Below are 21,200 nucleotides of genomic sequence, written 5' to 3' on the forward strand. Positions count from 1 at the left end.
TAGGCTAGTTGAGAACACCTTTATTTAACCAGGTAGGCTAGTTGAGAACACCTTTATTTAACCAGGTAGGCTAGTTGAGAACACCTTTATTTAACCAGGTAGGCTAGTTGAGAACACCTTTATTTAACCAGGTAGGCTAGTTGAGAACACCTTTATTTAACCAGGTAGGCTAGTTGAGAACACCTTTATTTAACCAGGTAGGCTAGTTGAGAACACCTTTATTTAACCAGGTAGGCTAGTTGAGAACACCTTTATTTAACCAGGTAGGCTAGTTGAGAACACCTTTATTTAACCAGGTAGGCTAGTTGAGAACACCTTTATTTAACCAGGTAGGCTAGTTGAGAACACCTTTATTTAACCAGGTAGGCTAGTTGAGAACACCTTTATTTAACCAGGTAGGCTAGTTGAGAACACCTTTATTTAACCAGGTAGGCCAGTTGAGAACACCTTTATTTAACCAGGTAGGTCAGTTGAGAACACCTTTATTTAACCAGGTAGGCTAGTTGAGAACACCTTTATTTAACCAGGTAGGCCAGTTGAGAACACCTTTATTTAACCAGGTAGGCTAGTTGAGAACACCTTTATTTAACCAGGTAGGCCAGTTGAGAACACCTTTATTTAACCAGGTAGGCTAGTTGAGAACACCTTTATTTAACCAGGTCGGCCAGTTGAGAACACCTTAATTTAACCAGGTAGGCTAGTTGAGAACACCTTTATTTAACCAGGTAGGCTAGTTGAGAACACCTTTATTTAACCAGGTAGGCCAGTTGAGAACAACTTAATTTAACCAGGTAGGCTAGTTGAGAACACCTTTATTTAACCAGGTAGGCTAGTTGAGAACACCTTTATTTAACCAGGTAGGCTAGTTGAGAACACCTTTATTTAACCAGGTAGGCTAGTTGAGAACAAGTTCTCATTTACAACTGCGACCTGGCCAAGATAAAGCATAGCAGTGTGAACAGACAACACAGAGTTACACATAGAGTAAACAATTAACAAGTCAATAACACAGTAGAAAAAAAGGAGAGTCTATATACAATGTGTGCAAAAGGCATGAGGAGGTAGGCGAATAATTACAATTTTGCAGATTAACACTGGAGTGATAAATGATCAGATGGTCATGTACAGGTAGAGATTTTGGTGTGCAAAAGAGCAGAAAAGTAAATCAATAAAACAGTATGGGGATGAGGTAGGTGAAAATGTGTGGGCTATTTACCAATAGACTATGTACAGCTGCAGCGATCGGTTAGCTGCTCAGATAGCAGATGTTTGAAGTTGGTGAGGGAGATAAAAGTCTCCAACTTCAGCAATTTTTGCAATTCGTTCCAGTCAAAGGCAGCAGAGAACTGGAACGAAAGGCGGCCGAATGAGGTGTTTGCTTTAGGGATGATCAGTGAGATACACCTGCTGGAGCGCGTGCTACGGATGGGTGTTGCCATCGTGACCAGTGAACAGGACCAGTGAACAGGACCAGTGTACAGGACCAGTCAACAGTTGGGACACACCTACTGATTTCTTTATCTGCACCATTTTGTACATTGTAGAATAATAGAGAAGACATCACACTAAATAAATCACAGACAGTGTTACCAGCAAAGCACCCCCCACACCACCACCTCCATGCTTCACGGTGGGAACAACACATGTGGAGATAATCTGTTTGCCTACTCAGCGTCTCACAAAGACACAGCAGTTGGAACCAAAAATTTGGACTCATCTGACCAAAGGACACATTTCCACCGGTCCAATGTCCATTGTTTGTGTTTTTTGTGGTTCCCAAACGTTTTATAGTCCCGTACCCCTTCAAACATTCAACCTCCAGCTGCAGTACCCCCTCTAGCACCAGGGTCAGCTGTACCCCCTCTAGCACCAGGGTCAGCTGTATCCCCTCTAGCACCAGGGTCAGCTGTACCCCCTCTAGCACCAGGGTCAGCTGTACCCCCTCTAGCACCAGGGACAGCTGTCCCCCCTCTAGCACCAGGGTCAGCTGTACCCCCTCTAAGCACCAGGGTCAGCTGTACCCCCTCTAGCCCCAGGGTCAGCTGTACCCCCTCTAGCACCAGGGTCAGCTGTACCCCCTCTAGCACCAGGGTCAGCTGTACCCCCTCTAGCACCAGGGTCAGCTGTACCCCCTCTAGCACCAGGGTCAGCTGTACCCCCTCTAGCACCAGGGTCAGCTGTACCCCCTCTAGCACCAGGGTCAGCTGTACCCCCTCTAGCACCAGGGTCAGCTGTACCCCCTCTAAGCACCAGGGTCAGCTGTACCCCCTCTAAGCACCAGGGTCAGCTGTACCCCCTCTAAGCACCAGGGTCGCACTCTCAAATGTTGTTTTTCGCCATCGTTGTAAGCCTGCCACACACACTATACAACACATTTATTAAACATAAGAATGAGTGTGAGTTTTTGTCACAACCCGGCTCATGGGAAGTGACAAAGAGCTCTTCTAGGACCAGGGCACAAATAATAATAATAAATGATTTAGCTCTTTATTTAACCATCTTACATATTGTTAAAAGATTTTATGAAGGTTTAAGATAAATAATTAAATAATTCTACCCGGAAACTTAAACTTAACGAGATTTAGAGGTTATGTAGCATGGAGTAATTAAAGCTGATAAACATCTGTTCAACTAGGTTGGACTGGGGAAGAGAGGAATGTATGTGTGTGCCGAAAGAAAACAAAGAGGCGCATTAACCTATGTTTGAACCGACCCGGCTGTAACTCTGGGGAGATAAGGTAGGACAGGGAGAGGTTTCTCCAGCCTTATCTGGGGGGGACTGGAACTGTGAGCTGAGTGGTAATAAACTGTGGTGAGACTTCAGGAGAAAATCCTAATGTTAGTGTGTATGTATGTGCGAATGTTAAGAGAATGTTATGAAGGGAACATCTTTGTATATGCACGGGAAAGAAAACAAAAAGAGGCGCATTAACCTATGTTTGAACCGACCCGGCTGTATATGCACGGGAACGCTCTCATGAATCAACCTTATTGACTATCGTAGCTGGGCCTCTGTCTGTTTAATTTAATCAGTATCTTACAAATCCTGAATAGCAGACTGAGTAGTTTAATTGAATTGGTTTATGAACATTGAGAACAAAATTCTCTTATCACATATAAAACCTTATTTGCTCATCAAAAAATTGTGAATAACTCACCACAGGTTAATGAGAAGGGTGTGCTTGAAAGGATGCACATAACTCTGCAATGTTGGGTTGTATTGGATAGAGTCTCAGTCTTAAATCAATTTCCACACACAGTCTGTGTCTGTATTTAGTTTTCATGCCAGTGATGGTTGAGATTCCACTCTCACATAGGTACGTGGTTGCAAAGGGCATCAGTGTCTTAACAGCACGATTTGCCAAGGCAGGATACTCTGAGTGCAGCCCAATCCAGAAATCTGGCAGTGGCTTCTGATTAAATTACATTTTCACAGAACCGCTTGTTGCAATTTCAATAAGGCTCTCTTGTTCAGATATCGGTAAATGGACTGGAGGCAGGGCATGAAATGGATAATGAATCCAGTTGTTTGTGTCATCTGTTTTGGGAAAGTACCTGCGTAATTGCGCACCCAACTCACTCAGGTGCTTCGCTATATCACATTTGACATTGTCAGTAAGCTTGAGTTCATTTGCACACAAAAATCATACAATGATGGAAAGACCTGTGTGTTGTCCTTGATAATGCAGACAGAGAAGAGCTCCAACCTGTGTGTTGTCCTTGTTAATGCAGACAGAGAAGAGCTCCAACCTGTGTGTTGTCCTTGTTAATGCAGACAGAGAAGAGCTCCAACCTGTGTGTTGTTCTTGTGAATGCAGACAGAGAAGAGCTCCAACCTGTGTGTTGTCCTTGTTAATGCAGACAGAGAAGAGCTCCAACCTGTGTGTTGTCCTTGATAATGCAGACAGAGAAGAGCTCCAACCTGTGTGTTGTCCTTGATAATGCAGACAGAGAAGAGCTCCAACCGGTGTGTTGTCCTTGATAATGCAGACAGAGAAGAGCTCCAACCTGTGTGTTGTCCATGTTAATGCAGACAGAGAAGAGCTCCAACCTGTGTGTTGTCCTTGATAATGCAGACAGAGAAGAGCTCCAACCTGTGTGTTGTCCTTGATAATGCAGACAGAGAAGAGCTCCAACCTGTGTGTTGTCCTTGATAATGCAGACAGAGAAGAGCTCCAACCTGTGTGTTGTCCTTGTTAATGCAGACAGAGAAGAGCTCCAACCTGTGTGTTGTCCTTGATAATGCAGACAGAGAAGAGCTCCAACCTGTGTGTTGTCCTTGATAATGCAGACAGAGAAGAGCTCCAACTTCTTAATCATAGCCTCAATTTTGTCCCGCACATTGAATATAGTTGCGGAGAGTCCCTGTAATCATTCAGGCGAGAAAAAACATCACCCAGATAGGCCAGTCTTGTTAGAAAGTGAAAATTATGGTCTGTAAAGAACTTTAAGCTCGTCTCTCAATTTAAAAAAAACGTGTCAATACTTTACCTGCTTTTATAAACTCAGCACAAAATGAAGTGTCCGTTTTTCTTTCAAAGATGATTAATAAAAATCCAAATAACTTCACAGATCTTCATTGTAAAGGGTTTAAACACTGTTTCCCTGCTTGTTAAATGAACCGTAAACAATGAACATGCACCTGTGGAACGGTCGTTAAGACACTAACAGCTTACAGACGGTAGGCAATTAAGGTCACAGAAAACTTAGGACACTAAAGAGGCCTTTCTACTGACTCTGGAAAACACCAAAAGAAAGATGCCCCGGGTCCCTGCTCATCTGCGTGAACGTGCCTTAGGCATGCTGCAAGGAGGCATGAGGACTGCAGATGTGGCCAGGGCAATAAATTGCAATGTCCGTACTGTGAGACGCCTAAGACAGCGCTACAGTGAGACAGGATGGACAGCTGATCGTCCTTGCAGTGGCAGACCACGTGTAACAACACCTGCACAGGATCGGTACATCCGAACATCACACCTGCGGGACAGGTACAGGATGGCAACAACAATGATCCGTCATGATCTGGGGCGGTCAGTGTCACAGCATCATCGCACTGAGCTTGTTGTCATCTCAGCACTGTGCGTTACAGGGAAGACATCCTCCTCCCTCATGTGGTACCCTTCCTGCAGGCTCATCCTGACATGACCCTCCAGCATGACAATGCCACCAGCCATACTGCTCATTCTGTGTGTGATTTCCTACAAGACAGGAATGTCAGTGTTCTGCCATGGCCAGCGAAGAGCCCGGATCTCAATCCCATTGAGCACGTCTGGGACCTGTTGGATCGGAGGGTGAGGTCTAGGGCCATTCCCCCCAGAAATGTCCAGGAACTTGCAGGTGCCTTGGTGGAAGAGTGGAGTAACATCTCATAGCAAGAACTGGCAAATCTGGTGCAGTCCATGAGGAGGAGATGCACTGCAGTACTTAATGCAGCTGGTGGCCACACCAGATACTGACTGTTACTTTTGATTTTGACCCCCTTTGTTCAGGGACACATTATTCCATTTCTGTTAGTCACATGTCTGTGGAACTTGTTCGGTTTATGTCTCAGTTGTTGAATCTTGTTATGTTCATACAAATATTTACGCATGTTAAGTTTGCTGAAAACAAACGCAGTTGACAGTGAAAGGACGTTCCTGTTTTTTGTTGAGTTTACATGTCTCGCTACTCGAAAGTAGTCTTTATTCTTGCTCAAAAAAATCCTGCATTTTATTTTTCAAATTGTCATGTTTCGTTTCTAAATGTCTGCGCAAGAGTGAACATTTCCCACGAGAGAGTATCGGTTAATGTGATTGGATGTTCATTATTTGACTAGGCTTCCTGTATTTGACATTGTGTTGTTATTTCGCTGAACACCAGATGGTTTAATTTTAATTTTGGCAGTGAAACGAGGCTCCTCAGGCGAGGGGAGAAAAAAACTCACCCAAATGTATAACTCCGTTGAAAAATATAAATGTTTGATAATGTGAATCACATTTTATTTGGTGTACCCTCGACGGCACATACCTCTGGGTATGTATCTCGTACCCCAGTTTGGGAATACATGTTCCATCCATTGTGACCAGCTGATAATGCTCCATCCACTCTGACCAGCTGATAATGTGACCAGCTGATAATGTGACCAGCTGATAATGCTCCATCCACTGTGACCAGCTGATAATGCTCCATCCACTGTGACCAGCTGATAATGCTCCATCCACTGTGACCAGCTGATAATGCTCCATCCACTCTGACCAGCTGATAATGTGACCAGCTGATAATGTGACCAGCTGATAATGCTCCATCCACTGTGACCAGCTGATAATGCTCCATCCACTGTGACCAGCTGATAATGCTCCATCCATTGTGACCAACTGATAATGTGACCAGCTGATAATGTGACCAGTTGATAATGTGACCAGCTGATAATGCTCCATCCACTGTGACCAGCTGATAATGTGACCAGCTGATAATGTGACCAGCTGATAATGCTCCATCCACTGTGACCAGCGGATAATGCTCCATCCACTGTGACCAGCTGATAATGCTCCATCCACTGTGACCAGTTGATAATGCTCCATCCACTGTGACCAGCTGATAATGTGACCAGCTGATAATGCTCCATCCACTGTGACCAGCTGATAATGCTCCATCCACTGTGACCAGCTGATAATGTGACCAGCTGATAATGTGACCAGCCGATAATGTGACCAGCTGATAATGCTCCATCCACTGTGACCAGCTGATAATGTGACCAGCTGATAATGCTCCATCCACTGTGACCAGCTGATAATGTGACCAGCTGATAATGCTCCATCCACTGTGACCAGCTGATAATGTGACCAGCTGATAATGCTCCATCCACTGTGACCAGTTGATAATGTGACCAGCTGATAATGCTCCATCCACTGTGACCAGCTGATAATGTGGCCAGCTGATAATGCTCCATCCACTGTGACCAGCTGATAATGTGACCAGCTGATAATGTGACCAGCTGATAATGCTCCATCCACTGTGACCAGCTGATAATTCTCCATCCACTGTGACCAGCTGATAATGCTCCATCCACTGTGACCAGCTGATAATGTGACCAGCTGATAATGTGACCAGCTGATAATGTGACCAGCTGATAATGCTCCATCCATTGTGACCAGCGGATAATGTGACCAGCTGATAATGCGACCAGCCGATAATGTGACCAGCTGATAATGCTCCATCCACTGTGACCAGCTGATAATGTCACCAGCTGATAATGTGACCAGCTGATAATGTGACCAGCTGATAATGTGACCAGCTGATAATGCTCCATCCACTGTGACCAGCTGATAATGCTCCATCCACTGTGACCAGCTGATAATGTGATCAGCTGATAATGCTCCATCCACTGTGACCAGCTGATAATGCTCCATCCACTGTGACCAGTTGATAATGTGACCAGCTGATAATGCTCCATCCACTGTGACCAGCTGATAATGCGACCAGCTGATAATGCTCCATCCATTGTGACCAGCTGATAATGCCTCCTCTGTTTTTTCCCCCTCTTTCTGTTCCAGATAATCCCAGCAGGGGGAAACACGTCGTTTGATGTCGTGTTTCTCGCCAGGGTCGTAGGGAACATAGAAAATACTTTATTTATTAATACGGCGAATCATGGAGTGTTTACATACCAGGTACTGTAGACGTGTGTTACACACATATAGGCGGTGTCCCAAATGGCACCCTATTCCCTATGTAGTGCACTACTTTTGACTGGGGCCCATAGGGTAGTGCACTATGTAGGGAATAGGGTCCCATTTGGAACCACACCATAAACACAATATCCATTTAATAGGCTATTCTTTCAGATATAAAGAAAGATGTCAACATTAGGTTCATTTTGATAGTCTTGTGGTCTGTTCTCTTGTGTTTTCAGGTGTTCGGGGTGGGTATCCCCAACCCCTACAGACTACGGCCCTTCATCGGGGCCAGAGTCCCTGTTAACGGCAGCTTCCATCCACTCATAAACATCCACAGCTCTCACAGTGAACTACTGCAGGTAACTAACATCCACAGCTCTCACAGTGAACCACTGCAGGTAACTAACATCCACAGCTCTCACAGTGAACTACTGCAGGTAACTAACATCCACAGCTCTCACAGTGCAGGTAACTAACATCCACAGCTCTCACAGTGCAGGTAACTAACATCCACAGCTCTCACAGTGCAGGTAACTAACATCCACAGCTCTCACAGTGCAGGTAACTAACATCCACAGCTCTCACAGTGAACCACTGCAGGTAACTAACATCCACAGCTCTCACAGTGCAGGTAACTAACATCCACAGCTCTCACAGTGCAGGTAACTAACATCCACAGCCCTCACAGTGAACCACTGCAGGTAACTAACATCCACAGCTCTCACAGTGAACCACTGCAGGTAACTAACATCCACAGCTCTCACAGTGAACTACTGCAGGTAACTAACATCCACAGCCCTCACAGTGAACCACTGCAGGTAACTAACATCCACAGCCCTCACAGTGAACCACTGCAGGTAACTAACATCCACAGCCCTCACAGTGAACTACTGCAGGTAACTAACATCCACAGCTCTCACAGTGAACCACTGCAGGTAACTAACATCCACAGCTCTCACAGTGAACCACTGCAGGTAACTAACATCCACAGCTCTCACAGTGAACTACTGCAGGTAACTAACATCCACAGCTCTCACAGTGAACTACTGCAGGTAACTAACATCCACAGCTCTCACAGTGTAGGTAACTAACATCCACAGCTCTCACAGTGCAGGTAACTAACATCCACAGCTCTCACAGTGAACCACTGCAGGTAACTAACATCCACAGCCCTCACAGTGAACCACTGCAGGTAACTAACATCCACAGCCCTCACAGTGAACCACTGCAGGTAACTAACATCCACAGCTCTCACAGTGAACCACTGCAGGTAACTAACATCCACAGCTCTCACAGTGAACCACTGCAGGTAACTAACATCCACAGCTCTCACAGTGAACCACTGCAGGTAACTAACATCCACAGCTCTCACAGTGAACCACTGCAGGTAACTAACATCCACAGCTCTCACAGTGAACCACTGCAGGTAACTAACATCCACAGCCCTCACAGTGAACCACTGCAGGTAACTAACATCCACAGCCCTCACAGTGAACTACTGCAGGTAACTAACATCCACAGCCCTCACAGTGAACCACTGCAGGTAACTAACATCCACAGCTCTCACAGTGAACCACTGCAGGTAACTAACATCCACAGCTCTCACAGTGCAGGTAACTAACATCCACAGCTCTCACAGTGCAGGTAACTAACATCCACAGCTCTCACAGTGAACCACTGCAGGTAACTAACATCCACAGCCCTCACAGTGAACCACTGCAGGTAACTAAAATCCACAGCCCTCACAGTGAACCACTGCAGGTAACTAACATCCACAGCTCTCACAGTGAACCACTGCAGGTAACTAACATCCACAGCTCTCACAGTGAACCACTGCAGGTAACTAACATCCACAGCTCTCACAGTGCAGGTAACTAACATCCACAGCTCTCACAGTGCAGGTAACTAACATCCACAGCCCTCACAGTGAACCACTGCAGGTAACTAACATCCACAGCCCTCACAGTGAACCACTGCAGGTAACTAACATCCACAGCCCTCACAGTGAACCACTGCAGGTAACTAACATCCACAGCTCTCACAGTGAACCACTGCAGGTAACTAACATCCACAGCTCTCACAGTGAACCACTGCAGGTAACTAACATCCACAGCCCTCACAGTGAACCACTGCAGGTAACTAACATCCACAGCTCTCACAGTGCAGGTAACTAACATCCACAGCTCTCACAGTGCAGGTAACTAACATCCACAGCTCTCACAGTGAACCACTGCAGGTAACTAACATCCACAGCTCTCACAGTGCAGGTAAACATGTCTTAATGCGTCTCTATGGTAACCACCATCAAATCAAATGTATTTATAATGCCCTTCTTACATCAGCTGATATCTCAAAGTGCTGTACAGAAACCCAGCCTAAAACCTCAAACAGCAAGCAATGCAGGTGTAGAAGCACGGTGGCTAGGAAAAACTCCCTAGAAAGGCCAGAACCTAGGAAGAAACTTAGAGAGGAACCAGGCTATGAGGGGTGGCCTATCCTCTTCTGGCTGTGCCGGGTGGAGATTATAAACCTAGAGAGGAACCAGGCTATGAGGGGTGGCCAGTCCTCTTCTGGCTGTGCCGGGTGGAGATTATAAACCTAGAGAGGAACCAGGCTATGAGGGGTGGCCAGTCCTCTTCTGGCTGTGCCGGGTGGAGATTATAAACCTAGAGAGGAACCAGGCTATGAGGGGTGGCCAGTCCTCTTCTGGCTGTGCCGGGTGGAGATTATAAACCTAGAGAGGAACCAGGCTATGAGGGGTGGCCAGTCCTCTTCTGGCTGTGCCGGGTGGAGATTATAAACCTAGAGAGGAACCAGGCTATGAGGGGTGGCCTATCCTCTTCTGGCTGTGCCGGGTGGAGATTATAAACCTAGAGAGGAACCAGGCTATGAGGGGTGGCCTATCCTCTTCTGGCTGTGCCGGGTGGAGATTATAAACCTAGAGAGGAACCAGGCTATGAGGGGTGGCCAGTCCTCTTCTGGCTGTGCCCGGGTGGAGATTATAAACCTAGAGAGGAACCAGGCTATGTGGGGTGGCCAGTCCTCTTCTGGCTGTGCCGGGTGGAGATTATAAACCTAGAGAGGAACCAGGCTATGAGGGGTGGCCAGTCCTCTTCTGGCTGTGCCGGGTGGAGATTATAAACCTAGAGAGGAACCAGGCTATGAGGGGTGGCCAGTCCTCTTCTGGCTGTGCCGGGTGGAGATTATAAACCTAGAGAGGAACCAGGCTATGAGGGGTGGCCAGTCCTCTTCTGGCTGTGCCGGGTGGAGATTATAAACCTAGAGAGGAACCAGGCTATGAGGGGTGGCCAGTCCTCTTCTGGCTGTGCCGGGTGGAGATTATAAACCTAGAGAGGAACCAGGCTATGAGGGGTGGCCAGTCCTCTTCTGGCTGTGCCGGGTGGAGATTATAACAGAACATGGCCAAGATGTTCAAATGTTCATAGATGACCAGCAGGGTCAAATAATAATAATCACAGTAGTTGTAGAGGGTGCAACAGGTCAGCACCTCGGGAGTAAATGTCAGTTGGCTTTTCATAGCCGATCATTGAGAGTATCTCTACCGCTCCTGCTGTCTCTAGAGAGTTGAAAACAGCAGGTCTGGGACAGGTAGCACGTCCGGTGAACAGCTCAGGGTCCCATAGCCGCAGGCAGAACAGTCCACTTTAAAAGAAAAGGATAAGCTTACACTCTAGTGGCTCGTTTTAACATCAAGCTGTCTTAGTATCATGAATCACCATCCAGTAACAGTCTATCGATGTGCCCATAACATCTACAAACCACTAAGGGCCGGTTTCCTAGCAACAGATCCAACAGATTTGTTCCGGACAAAGAAGCACTTTCAATAGTAATTGAACATGTCTGGGGAAACCGTCTCTCAACAGTTTATCTATCGATGTGTCCAGTTGATTAGGTTTGAGACTTGAGTCATTGATTGTTAGGGTTTGAAATAGTTTAGGTCGCTTAGTGTATTCTGGTTAGTTATAATGGGGCGGCAGGTAGTCTAGTGGTTAGAGCATTGGACTAGTAACCGAAGGTTTGCAAGATTGAATCCCCGAGCTGACAAGGTACAAATCTGTCGTTCTGCCCCTGAACAAGGCAGTTAACTCACTGTTCCTCGGCCAGTTAACCCACTGTTCCTAGGCCAGTTAACCCACTCTTCCTAGGCCAGTTAACCCACTGTTCCTAGACCAGTTAACCCACTGTTCCCAGGCCAGTTAACCCACTCTTCCTAGGCCAGTTAACCCACTGTTCCTAGGCCAGTTAACCCACTGTTCCTAGGCCAGTTAACCCACTGTTCCTAGGCCAGTTAACCCACTGTTCCTAGGCCAGTTAACCCACTGTTCCTAGACCAGTTAACCCACTGTTCCTAGACCAGTTAACCCACTGTTCCTAGACCAGTTAACACACTGTTCCTAGACCAGTTAACACACTGTTCCTAGGCCAGTTAACCCACTGTTCCTAGACCAGTTAACCCACTGTTCCTAGACCAGTTAACCCACTGTCCCTAGGCCAGTTAACCCACTCTTCCTAGGCCAGTTAAACCACTGTTCCTAGGTCAGTTAACCCACTGTTCCTAGGCCAGTTAACCCACTGTTCCTAGGCCAGTTAAACCATTGAAAGTCATTGAAAATAATAATCTGTTCTTAACTGACTTGCCTGGTTAAATAAAGGTTAAATAATGTAATCTCTGGTGGATAGACACGTAAAGGGACTGTAGCTCTGTCATGATCCAACGGGATGTGTGAGATCAGCAGCATTCGTTCCAGCGGTTGGGTTTTTCATCTCTGGTTATTTTGACAAATCACACTTTCACAGGCGTTAGCATCTCTAGATTTTTGGAAGGGGAGGGGATATTTGGCCCATAGAATTGCCCGTAACTACAGTTGAAGGCTTTTTCCTTGAGTCATAATGCATTTAAATGGCTTACAAACTGCACAGTTTGGAGACACTAGGAGTCACCAGTTAGTCCTCTCACTGAAACCCACAGTTTGGAGAGGTGTGGGGCCACTTGGAGATACCAGTTAGTCCTCTCAATGAAACCCACAGTCTGGAGAGGTGTGGGGCCACTTGGAGACACCAGTTAGTCCTCTCACTGAAACCCACCGTTTGGAGAGGTGTGGGGCCACTTGGAGACACCAGTTAGTCCTCTCACTGAAAACCAGTCTGGAGAGGTGTGGGGCCACTTGGAGATACCAGTTAGTCCTCTCAATGAAACCCACAGTCTGGAGAGGTGTGGGGCCACTTGGAGACACCAGTTAGTCCTCTCACTGAAACCCACAGTCTGGAGAGGTGTGGGGCCACTTGGAGACACCAGTTAGTCCTCTCACTGAAACCCACCGTTTGGAGAGGTGTGGGGCCACTTGGAGACACCAGTTAGTCCTCTCACTGAAACCCACCGTTTGGAGAGGTGTGGGGCCACTTGGAGACACCAGTTAGTCCTCTCACTGAAACCCACCGTTTGGAGAGGTGTGGGGCCACTTGGAGACACCAGTTAGTCCTCTCACTGAAACCCACCGTTTGGAGAGGTGTGGGGCCACTTGGAGACACCAGTTAGTCCTCTCACTGAAACCCACCGTTTGGAGAGGTGTGGGGCCACTTGGAGACACCAGTTAGTCCTCTCACTGAAAACCAGTTTGGAGAGGTGTGGGGCCACTTGGAGATACCAGTTAGTCCTCTCAATGAAACCCACAGTCTGGAGAGGTGTGGGGCCACTTGGAGACACCAGTTAGTCCTCTCACTGAAACCCACAGTCTGGAGAGGTGTGGGGCCACTTGGAGACACCAGTTAGTCCTCTCCTTGAAACCCACAGTCTGGAGAGGTGTGGGGCTACATGGAGACACCAGTTAATCCTCTCACTGAAACCCAGTTTGGAGAGGTGTGGGGCCACTTGGAGACACCAGTTAGTCCTCTCACTGAAACCCACAGTCTGGAGAGGTGTGGGGCCACTTGGAGACACCAGTTAATCCTCTCACTGAAACCCAGTTTGGAGAGGTGTGGGGCCACTTGGAGATACCAGTTAGTCCTCTCACTGAAACCCACAGTCTGGAGAGGTGTGGGGCCACTTGGAGACACCAGTTAATCCTCTCACTGAAACCCAGTTTGGAGAGGTGTGGGGCCACTTGGAGACACCAGTTAGTCCTCTCACTGAAACCCACAGTCTGGAGAGGTGTGGGGCCACTTGGAGACACCAGTTAGTCCTCTCACTGAAACCCACAGTCTGGAGAGGTGTGGGGCCACTTGGAGACACCAGTTAGTCCTCTCACTGAAACCCACAGTCTGGAGAGGTGTGGGGCCACTTGGAGACACCAGTTAGTCCTCTCACTGAAAACCAGTTTGGAGAGGTGATGTAATAGTATGTTCTTATCTTACATGTACTCCAAATATTGTATGAATATTGATATTGTTCTGAACAAAAATATAAACACAACATGTAAAGTGTTGGTCTCATGTTTCATGAACCTGAAATTAAAGATCCCTGAAATGTTCCATATTCACAAAAAGCTTATTTCTTTTAAATTGTGCTCATAAATTTGTTAACATCCCTATTAGGGAGAATTTGCCCAAGATAATCCATCACCTGACAGGTGTGGCATATCAAGAAGCTGATTAAACAGCATGGTCGTTACACAGGTGCACTTTGTAAAAGCCCACTCTAAAATGTGCAGTATTGTAACACAACACAATGCCACAGATGTTTTGAGGGAGCGTGCAATTGACATGCTGACTGCAGAGCTGTTGCAAGATAATTTTACCAGAAGCCTCCTCCAACATTTTTTTGAGAATTTGGCAGTACGCCCACCCGGCCTCAAATCAAATTGTATTGGTCACGTACACATGGTTAGCAGATGTTAATGGTCACATACACATGGTTAGCAGATGTTATTGGTCACATACACATGGTTAGCAGATGTTATTGGTCACGTACACATGGTTAGCAGATGTTATACACATGGTCATGTTATACACATGGTTAGCAGATGTTAATGGTCACATACACACATGGGTCACATACACATGGTTAGCAGATGTTATTGGTCACACACATGGTTAGCAGATGTTATTGGTCACATACACATGGTTAGCAGATGTTATTGGTCACATACACATGGTTAGCAGATGTTATGTTTGGTCACATACACATGGTTAGCAGATGTTACATGGTTGGTCACATACACATGGTTAGCAGATGTTATTGGTCACATACACATGGTTATCAGATGTTATTGGTCACATACACATGGTTAGTAGATGTTTTTGGTCACATACACATGGTTAGCAGATGTTATTGGTCACATACACATGGTTAGCAGATGTTAATGGTCACATGGTTAGCAGATGTTATTGGTCACATACACATGGTTAGCAGATGTTAATGAGTCATAGTAAAATGGTTATCAGATGTTATTGGTCACATACACATGGTTAGTAGATGTTTTTGGTCACATCATGGTTAGTAGAGTTCACATACACGACAGTGCAGTAATATCTAACAGATGTTAATCTAACTAAAATTCTTCTACAAGTGCAGTAAATCTACATAATACACACAAATATAAAGGGATGGAATAAGAATATGTACATATAAATATATGGATGAGCGATGGCCAAAAACATTCCCTATTCCCTCAACCTTTGCTCTCTTTACGTAAAACATGTAAAGTGTCTAATCCGAGTGACCCATTCGGACCTAAAGCCATTCATAAGATCCCCTTTATTTCATGTTAAAAACTAAAATTATTGATTGCATTTCAAAGCATAAATGTCTTGTATGCTGTGTGATGGCGTGAATGATTGATTGATTGATCCAGTAGCCTATATATTAACATATAGTAGGTTAGGGTATTAAGACTGATCTAGAAGAAAAAGAAACGCACACCTATTAAGACGAAGTGCTGAAGTAGAAACTTGAAAATAAAAGAGAGCCAACCGATACCCTGATGAAGACAGCTTGGTTGTCGAAACGTTGGTATTACATTTTTGCATCTGAGCTCCTAGAGTGTGCGGCTCTCTTTTATTTTCTAGGCTATTAAGACTGAACAGGATGTGCTCTTAGGCCTACAGCTCGATGGTGCTTATACAAGGATACTATACAAAGACTACTAATGATAACAACATTTACTTATTATAACCATGATCAGAATAATTGTAACAATAATGAGATCAAGACAAATGAGGGCATAGAGCTTTGTGAATATTATGTGATCAACAGGTTCTGTTAGATTCTAATGTAATTTTTCTGCCTGTTTTGGAACAGTGTAAACAACAGTGTATTACATGAAGTAATACCAGTCTGTTCTAATGAGGGAAAAAAACATGTACAACCTTTAATTAACAAATATGTGCAATTGTTTTAATCCACCATTTTTAAACCACCATTTTTAAACCACCATTTTTAATCCACCATTTTTAATCCACCATTTTTAAACCACCATGATGTTTCTAACCTGCAGGTTGTGGAGATGTTCTCCAGTGGAGATGCCTACCTGCCTACGGGCCAACAAGGAGGCACTAGAACATTCTGGGTTAGTTGTCTCTTCCATCTCTTATGATGTCAAATTCAACCCTGTCCAATGGGTTGGTTGTGACTAGGAGGAGCACAGCGTCGACCGGGAGTGTCTTTTCGTAGCAGATTAGACATGGTTTCCCTAACTCGGTCCTGGGGCCCCCCCTGGGTGAATGTTTTTTTTTGTGATGAATTGGTTATTTGAATCAGCTGTGTAGTGCTAGGTCAAAACAACTAAACGTGCTTTGGGAATCTCTAGGTTAGCAGAGCATTTTAGCTAACCTGTACACTTTTTCAAACCTTAACCTGCGTCTCCTAACCCAGGAGCTTTTTCACTCTGATGGCAAAGCTGTCATCAAGGCAAATCTCAAATATATTTTGATTTGTTCAACACTTTTTTTTGGTTGTGATTCCATATGTGTTATTTCATAGTTTTATAATATGATAATGCACAGCCCAATGCTGCAAGGATCTGTACACAATTCCTAGAAGCTGAAAATGTCCCAGTTCTTCCATGACCTGCACACTCACCAGACATGTCACCCATTGAGCATGTTTGGGATGCTCTGGATCGACGTGTATGACAGCGTGTTCCAGTTCCCGCCAATATCCAACAACTTCACACAGCCATTGAAGAGGAGTGGGACAACTTTTCACAGGCCACTGATCAACCACCTGATCAACTCTATGTGAAGGAGATGTGTCACGCTGCATGAGGCAAATGGTCACACCAGATACTGACTGGTTTTCTGATCCACGCCCCTACCTTTTTCTAAGGTATCTGTGACCAACAGATGCATATCTGTATTCCCAGTCATGTGAAATCCATAGATTAGGGCCCAATGAATGCTTTTCAATTGATTGATTTCCTGATATAAACTGTAACTCAGTAAAATCTTTGGATGTTTTTGTTCAGTGTATTATTATTATTTATTTTTATTTGGGGACCCCGAGTCTCCCTCTGCCGACCCCTCGCCCCACAGTTTGGAAACCACTTTCCTAACCTGGTCTAACATTAATTATCCTAACCTGCTATGAAATAGTAACTTCCTGCTGTAGCTGTACTCCCTCTAGTCTGAACCCATGCATAGGCTTTAATTACAGTTTTACCAATATGTTATTGTGCTCTTTTCTGGAGGTGGAAATTATATTTTAAATGTGGTCAACAGTTCTCTCTACAGCACGGATCCTTCACTACTTCCTGCTCTATGGTCCCTCACTCTGACCACTAGTTGCTGCTCTAGGGTCCCTCCCTCTGACCACTAGTTCCTGCTCTAAGGTCCCTCACTCTGACCACTAGTTCCTGCTCTATGGTCCCTCACTCTGACCACTAGTTCCTGCTCTAGGGTCCCTCACTCTGACCACTAGTTCCTGCTCTAGGGTCCCTCCCTCTGACCACTAGTTCCTGCTCTAGGGTCCCTCGCTCTGACCACTAGTTCCTGCTCTAGGGTCCCTCGCTCTGACCACTAGTTCCTGCTCTAGGGTCCCTCGCTCTGACCACTAGTTCCTGCTCTAGGGTCCCTCACTCTGACCACTAGTTGCTGCTCTAGGGTCCCTCACTCTGACCACTAGTTGCTGCTCTAGGGTCCCTCGCTCTGACCACTAGTTCCTGCTCTAGGGTCCCTCACTCTGACCACTAGTTGCTGCTCTAGGGTCCCTCCCTCTGACCACTAGTTCCTGCTCTAGGGTCCCTCACTCTGACCACTAGTTCCTGCTCTAGGGTCCCTCACTCTGACCACTAGTTCCTGCTCTAGGGTCCCTCACTCTGACCACTAGTTGCTGCTCTAGGGTCCCTCCCTCTGACCACTAGTTCCTGCTCTAGGGTCCCTCCCTCTGACCACTAGTTCCTGCTCTAGGGTCCCTCACTCTGATGCAGCTTCCCAAATGGATCCCTATTTCCTTTATAGTGCACTAGAGAATGTGGTCAAAAGTAGTGCACTATTAACGTACTAGCCATTTGGGATGCATCCTGACTGTGTCCTTGTGTTCTCTGTGTCCTGACTGTGTCTTTGTATTCTCTGTGTCCTCACTGTGTCCTTGTATTCTCTGTGTCCTGACTGTCCTTGTGTTCTCTGTGTCCTGACTGTGTCCTTGTATTCTCTGTGTCCTGACTGTCCTTGTGTTCCTTGTGTTCTCTGTGTCCTGACTGACTGTGTCCTTGTGTTCTCTGTGTCTGACTGTGTCCTTGTGTTCTCTGTGTTGTATTCTCTGTGTCCTTGTGTTATCTGTGTCCTGACTGTGTCCTTGTATTCTCTGTGTCCTGATTGTGTCCTTGTATTCTCTGTGTCCTGATTGTGTCCTTGTATTCTCTGTGTCCTTGTGTTCTCTGTGTCCTGACTGTGTCCTTGTATTCTCTGTGTCCTTGTGTTATCTGTGTCCTGACTGTGTCCTTGTATTCTCTGTGTCCTGACTGTGTCCTTGTCTGTGTCCTGACTGTGTTCTCTGTGTCCTGACTGTGTCCTTGTATTCTCTGTGTCCTTGTATTCTCTGTGTCCTTGTGTTCTCTGTGTCCTTGTATTCTCTGTGTCCTTGTGTTCTCTGTGTCCTGACTGTGTCCTTGTGTTCTCTGTTCTCTGTGTCCTTGTATTCTCTGTGTCCTTGTGTTACTGTGTCCCTGTGTCCTGTGTTCTCTGTGTCCTGATTGTGTCCTTGTATTCTCTGTGTCCTTGTGTTCTCTGTGTCCTTGTGTTCTCTGTGTCCTGACTGTGTCCTTGTATTCTCTGTGTCCTGACTGTGTCCTTGTATTCTCTGTGTGACTGTGTCCTGACTGTGTCCTTGTATTCTCTGTGTCCCTGTGTGTATTCTCTGTGTCCTGACTGTGTCCTTGTATTCTCTGTGTCCTTGTATTCTCTGTGTCCTTGTGTTCTCTGTGTCCTGACTGTGTCCTTGTATTCTCTGTGTCCTTGTATTCTCTGTGTCCTTGTATTCTGTGTCCTTGTATTCTCTGTGTCCTGACTGTGTCCTTGTATTCTCTGTGTCCTTGTATTCTCTGTGTCCTTGTATTCTCTGTGTCCTTGTGTCCTTGTGTTCTCTGTGTCCTGACTGTGTCCTTGTATTCTCTGTGTCCTGACTGTGTCCTTGTATTCTCTGTGTCCTGACTGTGTCCTTGTATTCTCTGTGTCCTTGTGTTCTCTGTGTCCTGACTGTGTCCTTGTATTCTCTGTGTCCTGACTGTGTCTTTGTTCTCTGTGTCCTGACTGTGTCCTTGTATTCTCTGTGTCCTGACTGTGTTCTCTGTGTCCTCTGTGTCCTTGTACTGTGTATTCTCTGTGTCCTTGTATTCTCTGTGTCCTGACTGTGTCCTTGTATTCTCTCTGTGTCCTGACTGTGTCCTTGTATTCTCTGTGTCCTGTCCTTGTATTCTCTGTGTCCTGTATTCTCTGTGTCCTTGTGTTCTCTGTGTCCTGTGTCCTTGTATTCTCTGTGTCCTTGTGTTCTCTGTGTCCTTGTGTTCTCTGTGTCCTTGTATTCTCTGTGTCCTTGTGTTCTCTGTGTCCTGACTGTGTCCTTGTGTTCTCTGTGTCCTGACTGTGTCCTTGTATTCTCTGTGTCCTTGTGTTATCTGTGTCTGACTGTGTCCTTGTATTCTCTGTGTCCTGATTGTGTCCTGTATTCTCTGTGTCCTGATTGTGTCCTTGTATTCTCTGTGTCCTTGTGTTCTCTGTGTCCTGACTGTGTGTATTCTCTGTGTCCTTGTGTTATCTGTGTCCTGACTGTGTCCTTGTATTCTCTGTGTCCTGACTGTGTCCTTGTATTCTCTGTTCTGACTGTGTCCTTGTATTCTCTGTGTCCTTGTATTCTCTGTGTCCTTGTGTTCTCTGTGTCCTGACTGTGTCCTTGTATTCTCTGTGTCCTTGTATTCTCTGTGTCCTTGTGTTCTCTGTGTCCTTGTATTCTCTGTGTCCTTGTGTTCTCTGTGTCCTGACTGTGTCCTTGTATTTCTCCTGACTGTGTCCTTGTATTCTCTGTGTCCTTGTATTCTCTGTGTCCTTGTGTTCTCTGTGTCCTGACTGTGTCCTTGTATTCTCTGTGTCCTTGTATTCTCTGTGTCCTTGTGTTCTCTGTGTCCTTGTATTCTCTGTGTCCTTGTATTCTCTGTGTCCTGACTGTGTCCTTGTATTCTCTGTGTCCTGACTGTGTCCTTGTATTCTCTGTGTCCTGACTGTGTCCTTGTATTCTCTGTGTCCTTGTGTTCTCTGTGTCCTGACTGTGTCCTTGTATTCTCTGTGTCCTTGTATTCTCTGTGTCCTGTGTCCTTGTATTCTCTGTGTCCTTGTGTTCTCTGTGTCCTTGTATTATTAATCTTGTATTCTCTGTGTTGTAGGAGATCCCTCCATTTGAGACAAAGGGTGTGATGAGGGCTAGCTTCTCGTCGGGAGATGCAGACAACCACACAGCCTTCATCAGGATCAAAACCAACGAAGACCAGTTTATCATACTGCCTGTGGAGGTCATCTCAGGTATTAGACCAGGTTATCATACTGCCTGTGGAGGTGGAGGTCACCAGGTATTAGACCAGTTTATCATACTGCCTGTGGAGGTCACCAGGTATTAGACCAGTTTATCATACTGCCTGTGGAGGTCACCAAGTATTAGACCAGGTTATCATACTGCCTGTGGAGGTCACCAGGTATTAGACCAGTTTATCATACTGCCTGTGGAGGTGGAGGTCACCAGGTATTAGACCAGGTTATCATACTGCCTGTGGAGGTCACCTCAGGTATTAGACCAGTTTATCATACTGCCTGTGGAGGTGGAGGTCACCTCAGGTATTAGACCAGTTTATCATACTGCCTGTGGATGTGGAGGTCACCTCAGGTATTAGACCAGGTTATCATACTGCCTGTGGAGGTGGAGGTCACCTCAGGTATTAGACCAGGTTATCATACTGCCTGTGGAGGTGGAGGTCACCTCAGGTATTAGACCAGGTTATCATACTGCCTGTGGAGGTCACCTCAGGTATTAGACCAGTTTATCATACTGCCTGTGGAGGTGGAGGTCACCTCAGGTATTAGACCAGTTTATCATACTGCCTGTGG

General features: G+C 45.9%; 1 protein-coding gene across 1 annotated transcript in view; it reads left to right on the forward strand.

Annotated features, from left to right (window-relative positions):
• tmem131 (transmembrane protein 131) overlaps window positions 1-21,200 on the forward strand; it is a 165,084-nt gene that overhangs the window by 38,215 nt on the left and 105,669 nt on the right. Inside the window, exons 5-8 of the mRNA XM_065009980.1 lie at window positions 7,533-7,649; window positions 7,892-8,014; window positions 16,109-16,180; window positions 20,486-20,621. Of these exons, the coding sequence (XP_064866052.1) occupies window positions 7,533-7,649; window positions 7,892-8,014; window positions 16,109-16,180; window positions 20,486-20,621 (448 nt within the window). The remainder of the gene's footprint in view (window positions 1-7,532; window positions 7,650-7,891; window positions 8,015-16,108; window positions 16,181-20,485; window positions 20,622-21,200) is intronic.

The sequence above is a fragment of the Oncorhynchus nerka genome, linkage group LG25 (genome assembly GCF_034236695.1).
Source record: "Oncorhynchus nerka isolate Pitt River linkage group LG25, Oner_Uvic_2.0, whole genome shotgun sequence".
Classification (NCBI taxonomy): domain Eukaryota; kingdom Metazoa; phylum Chordata; class Actinopteri; order Salmoniformes; family Salmonidae; genus Oncorhynchus; species Oncorhynchus nerka.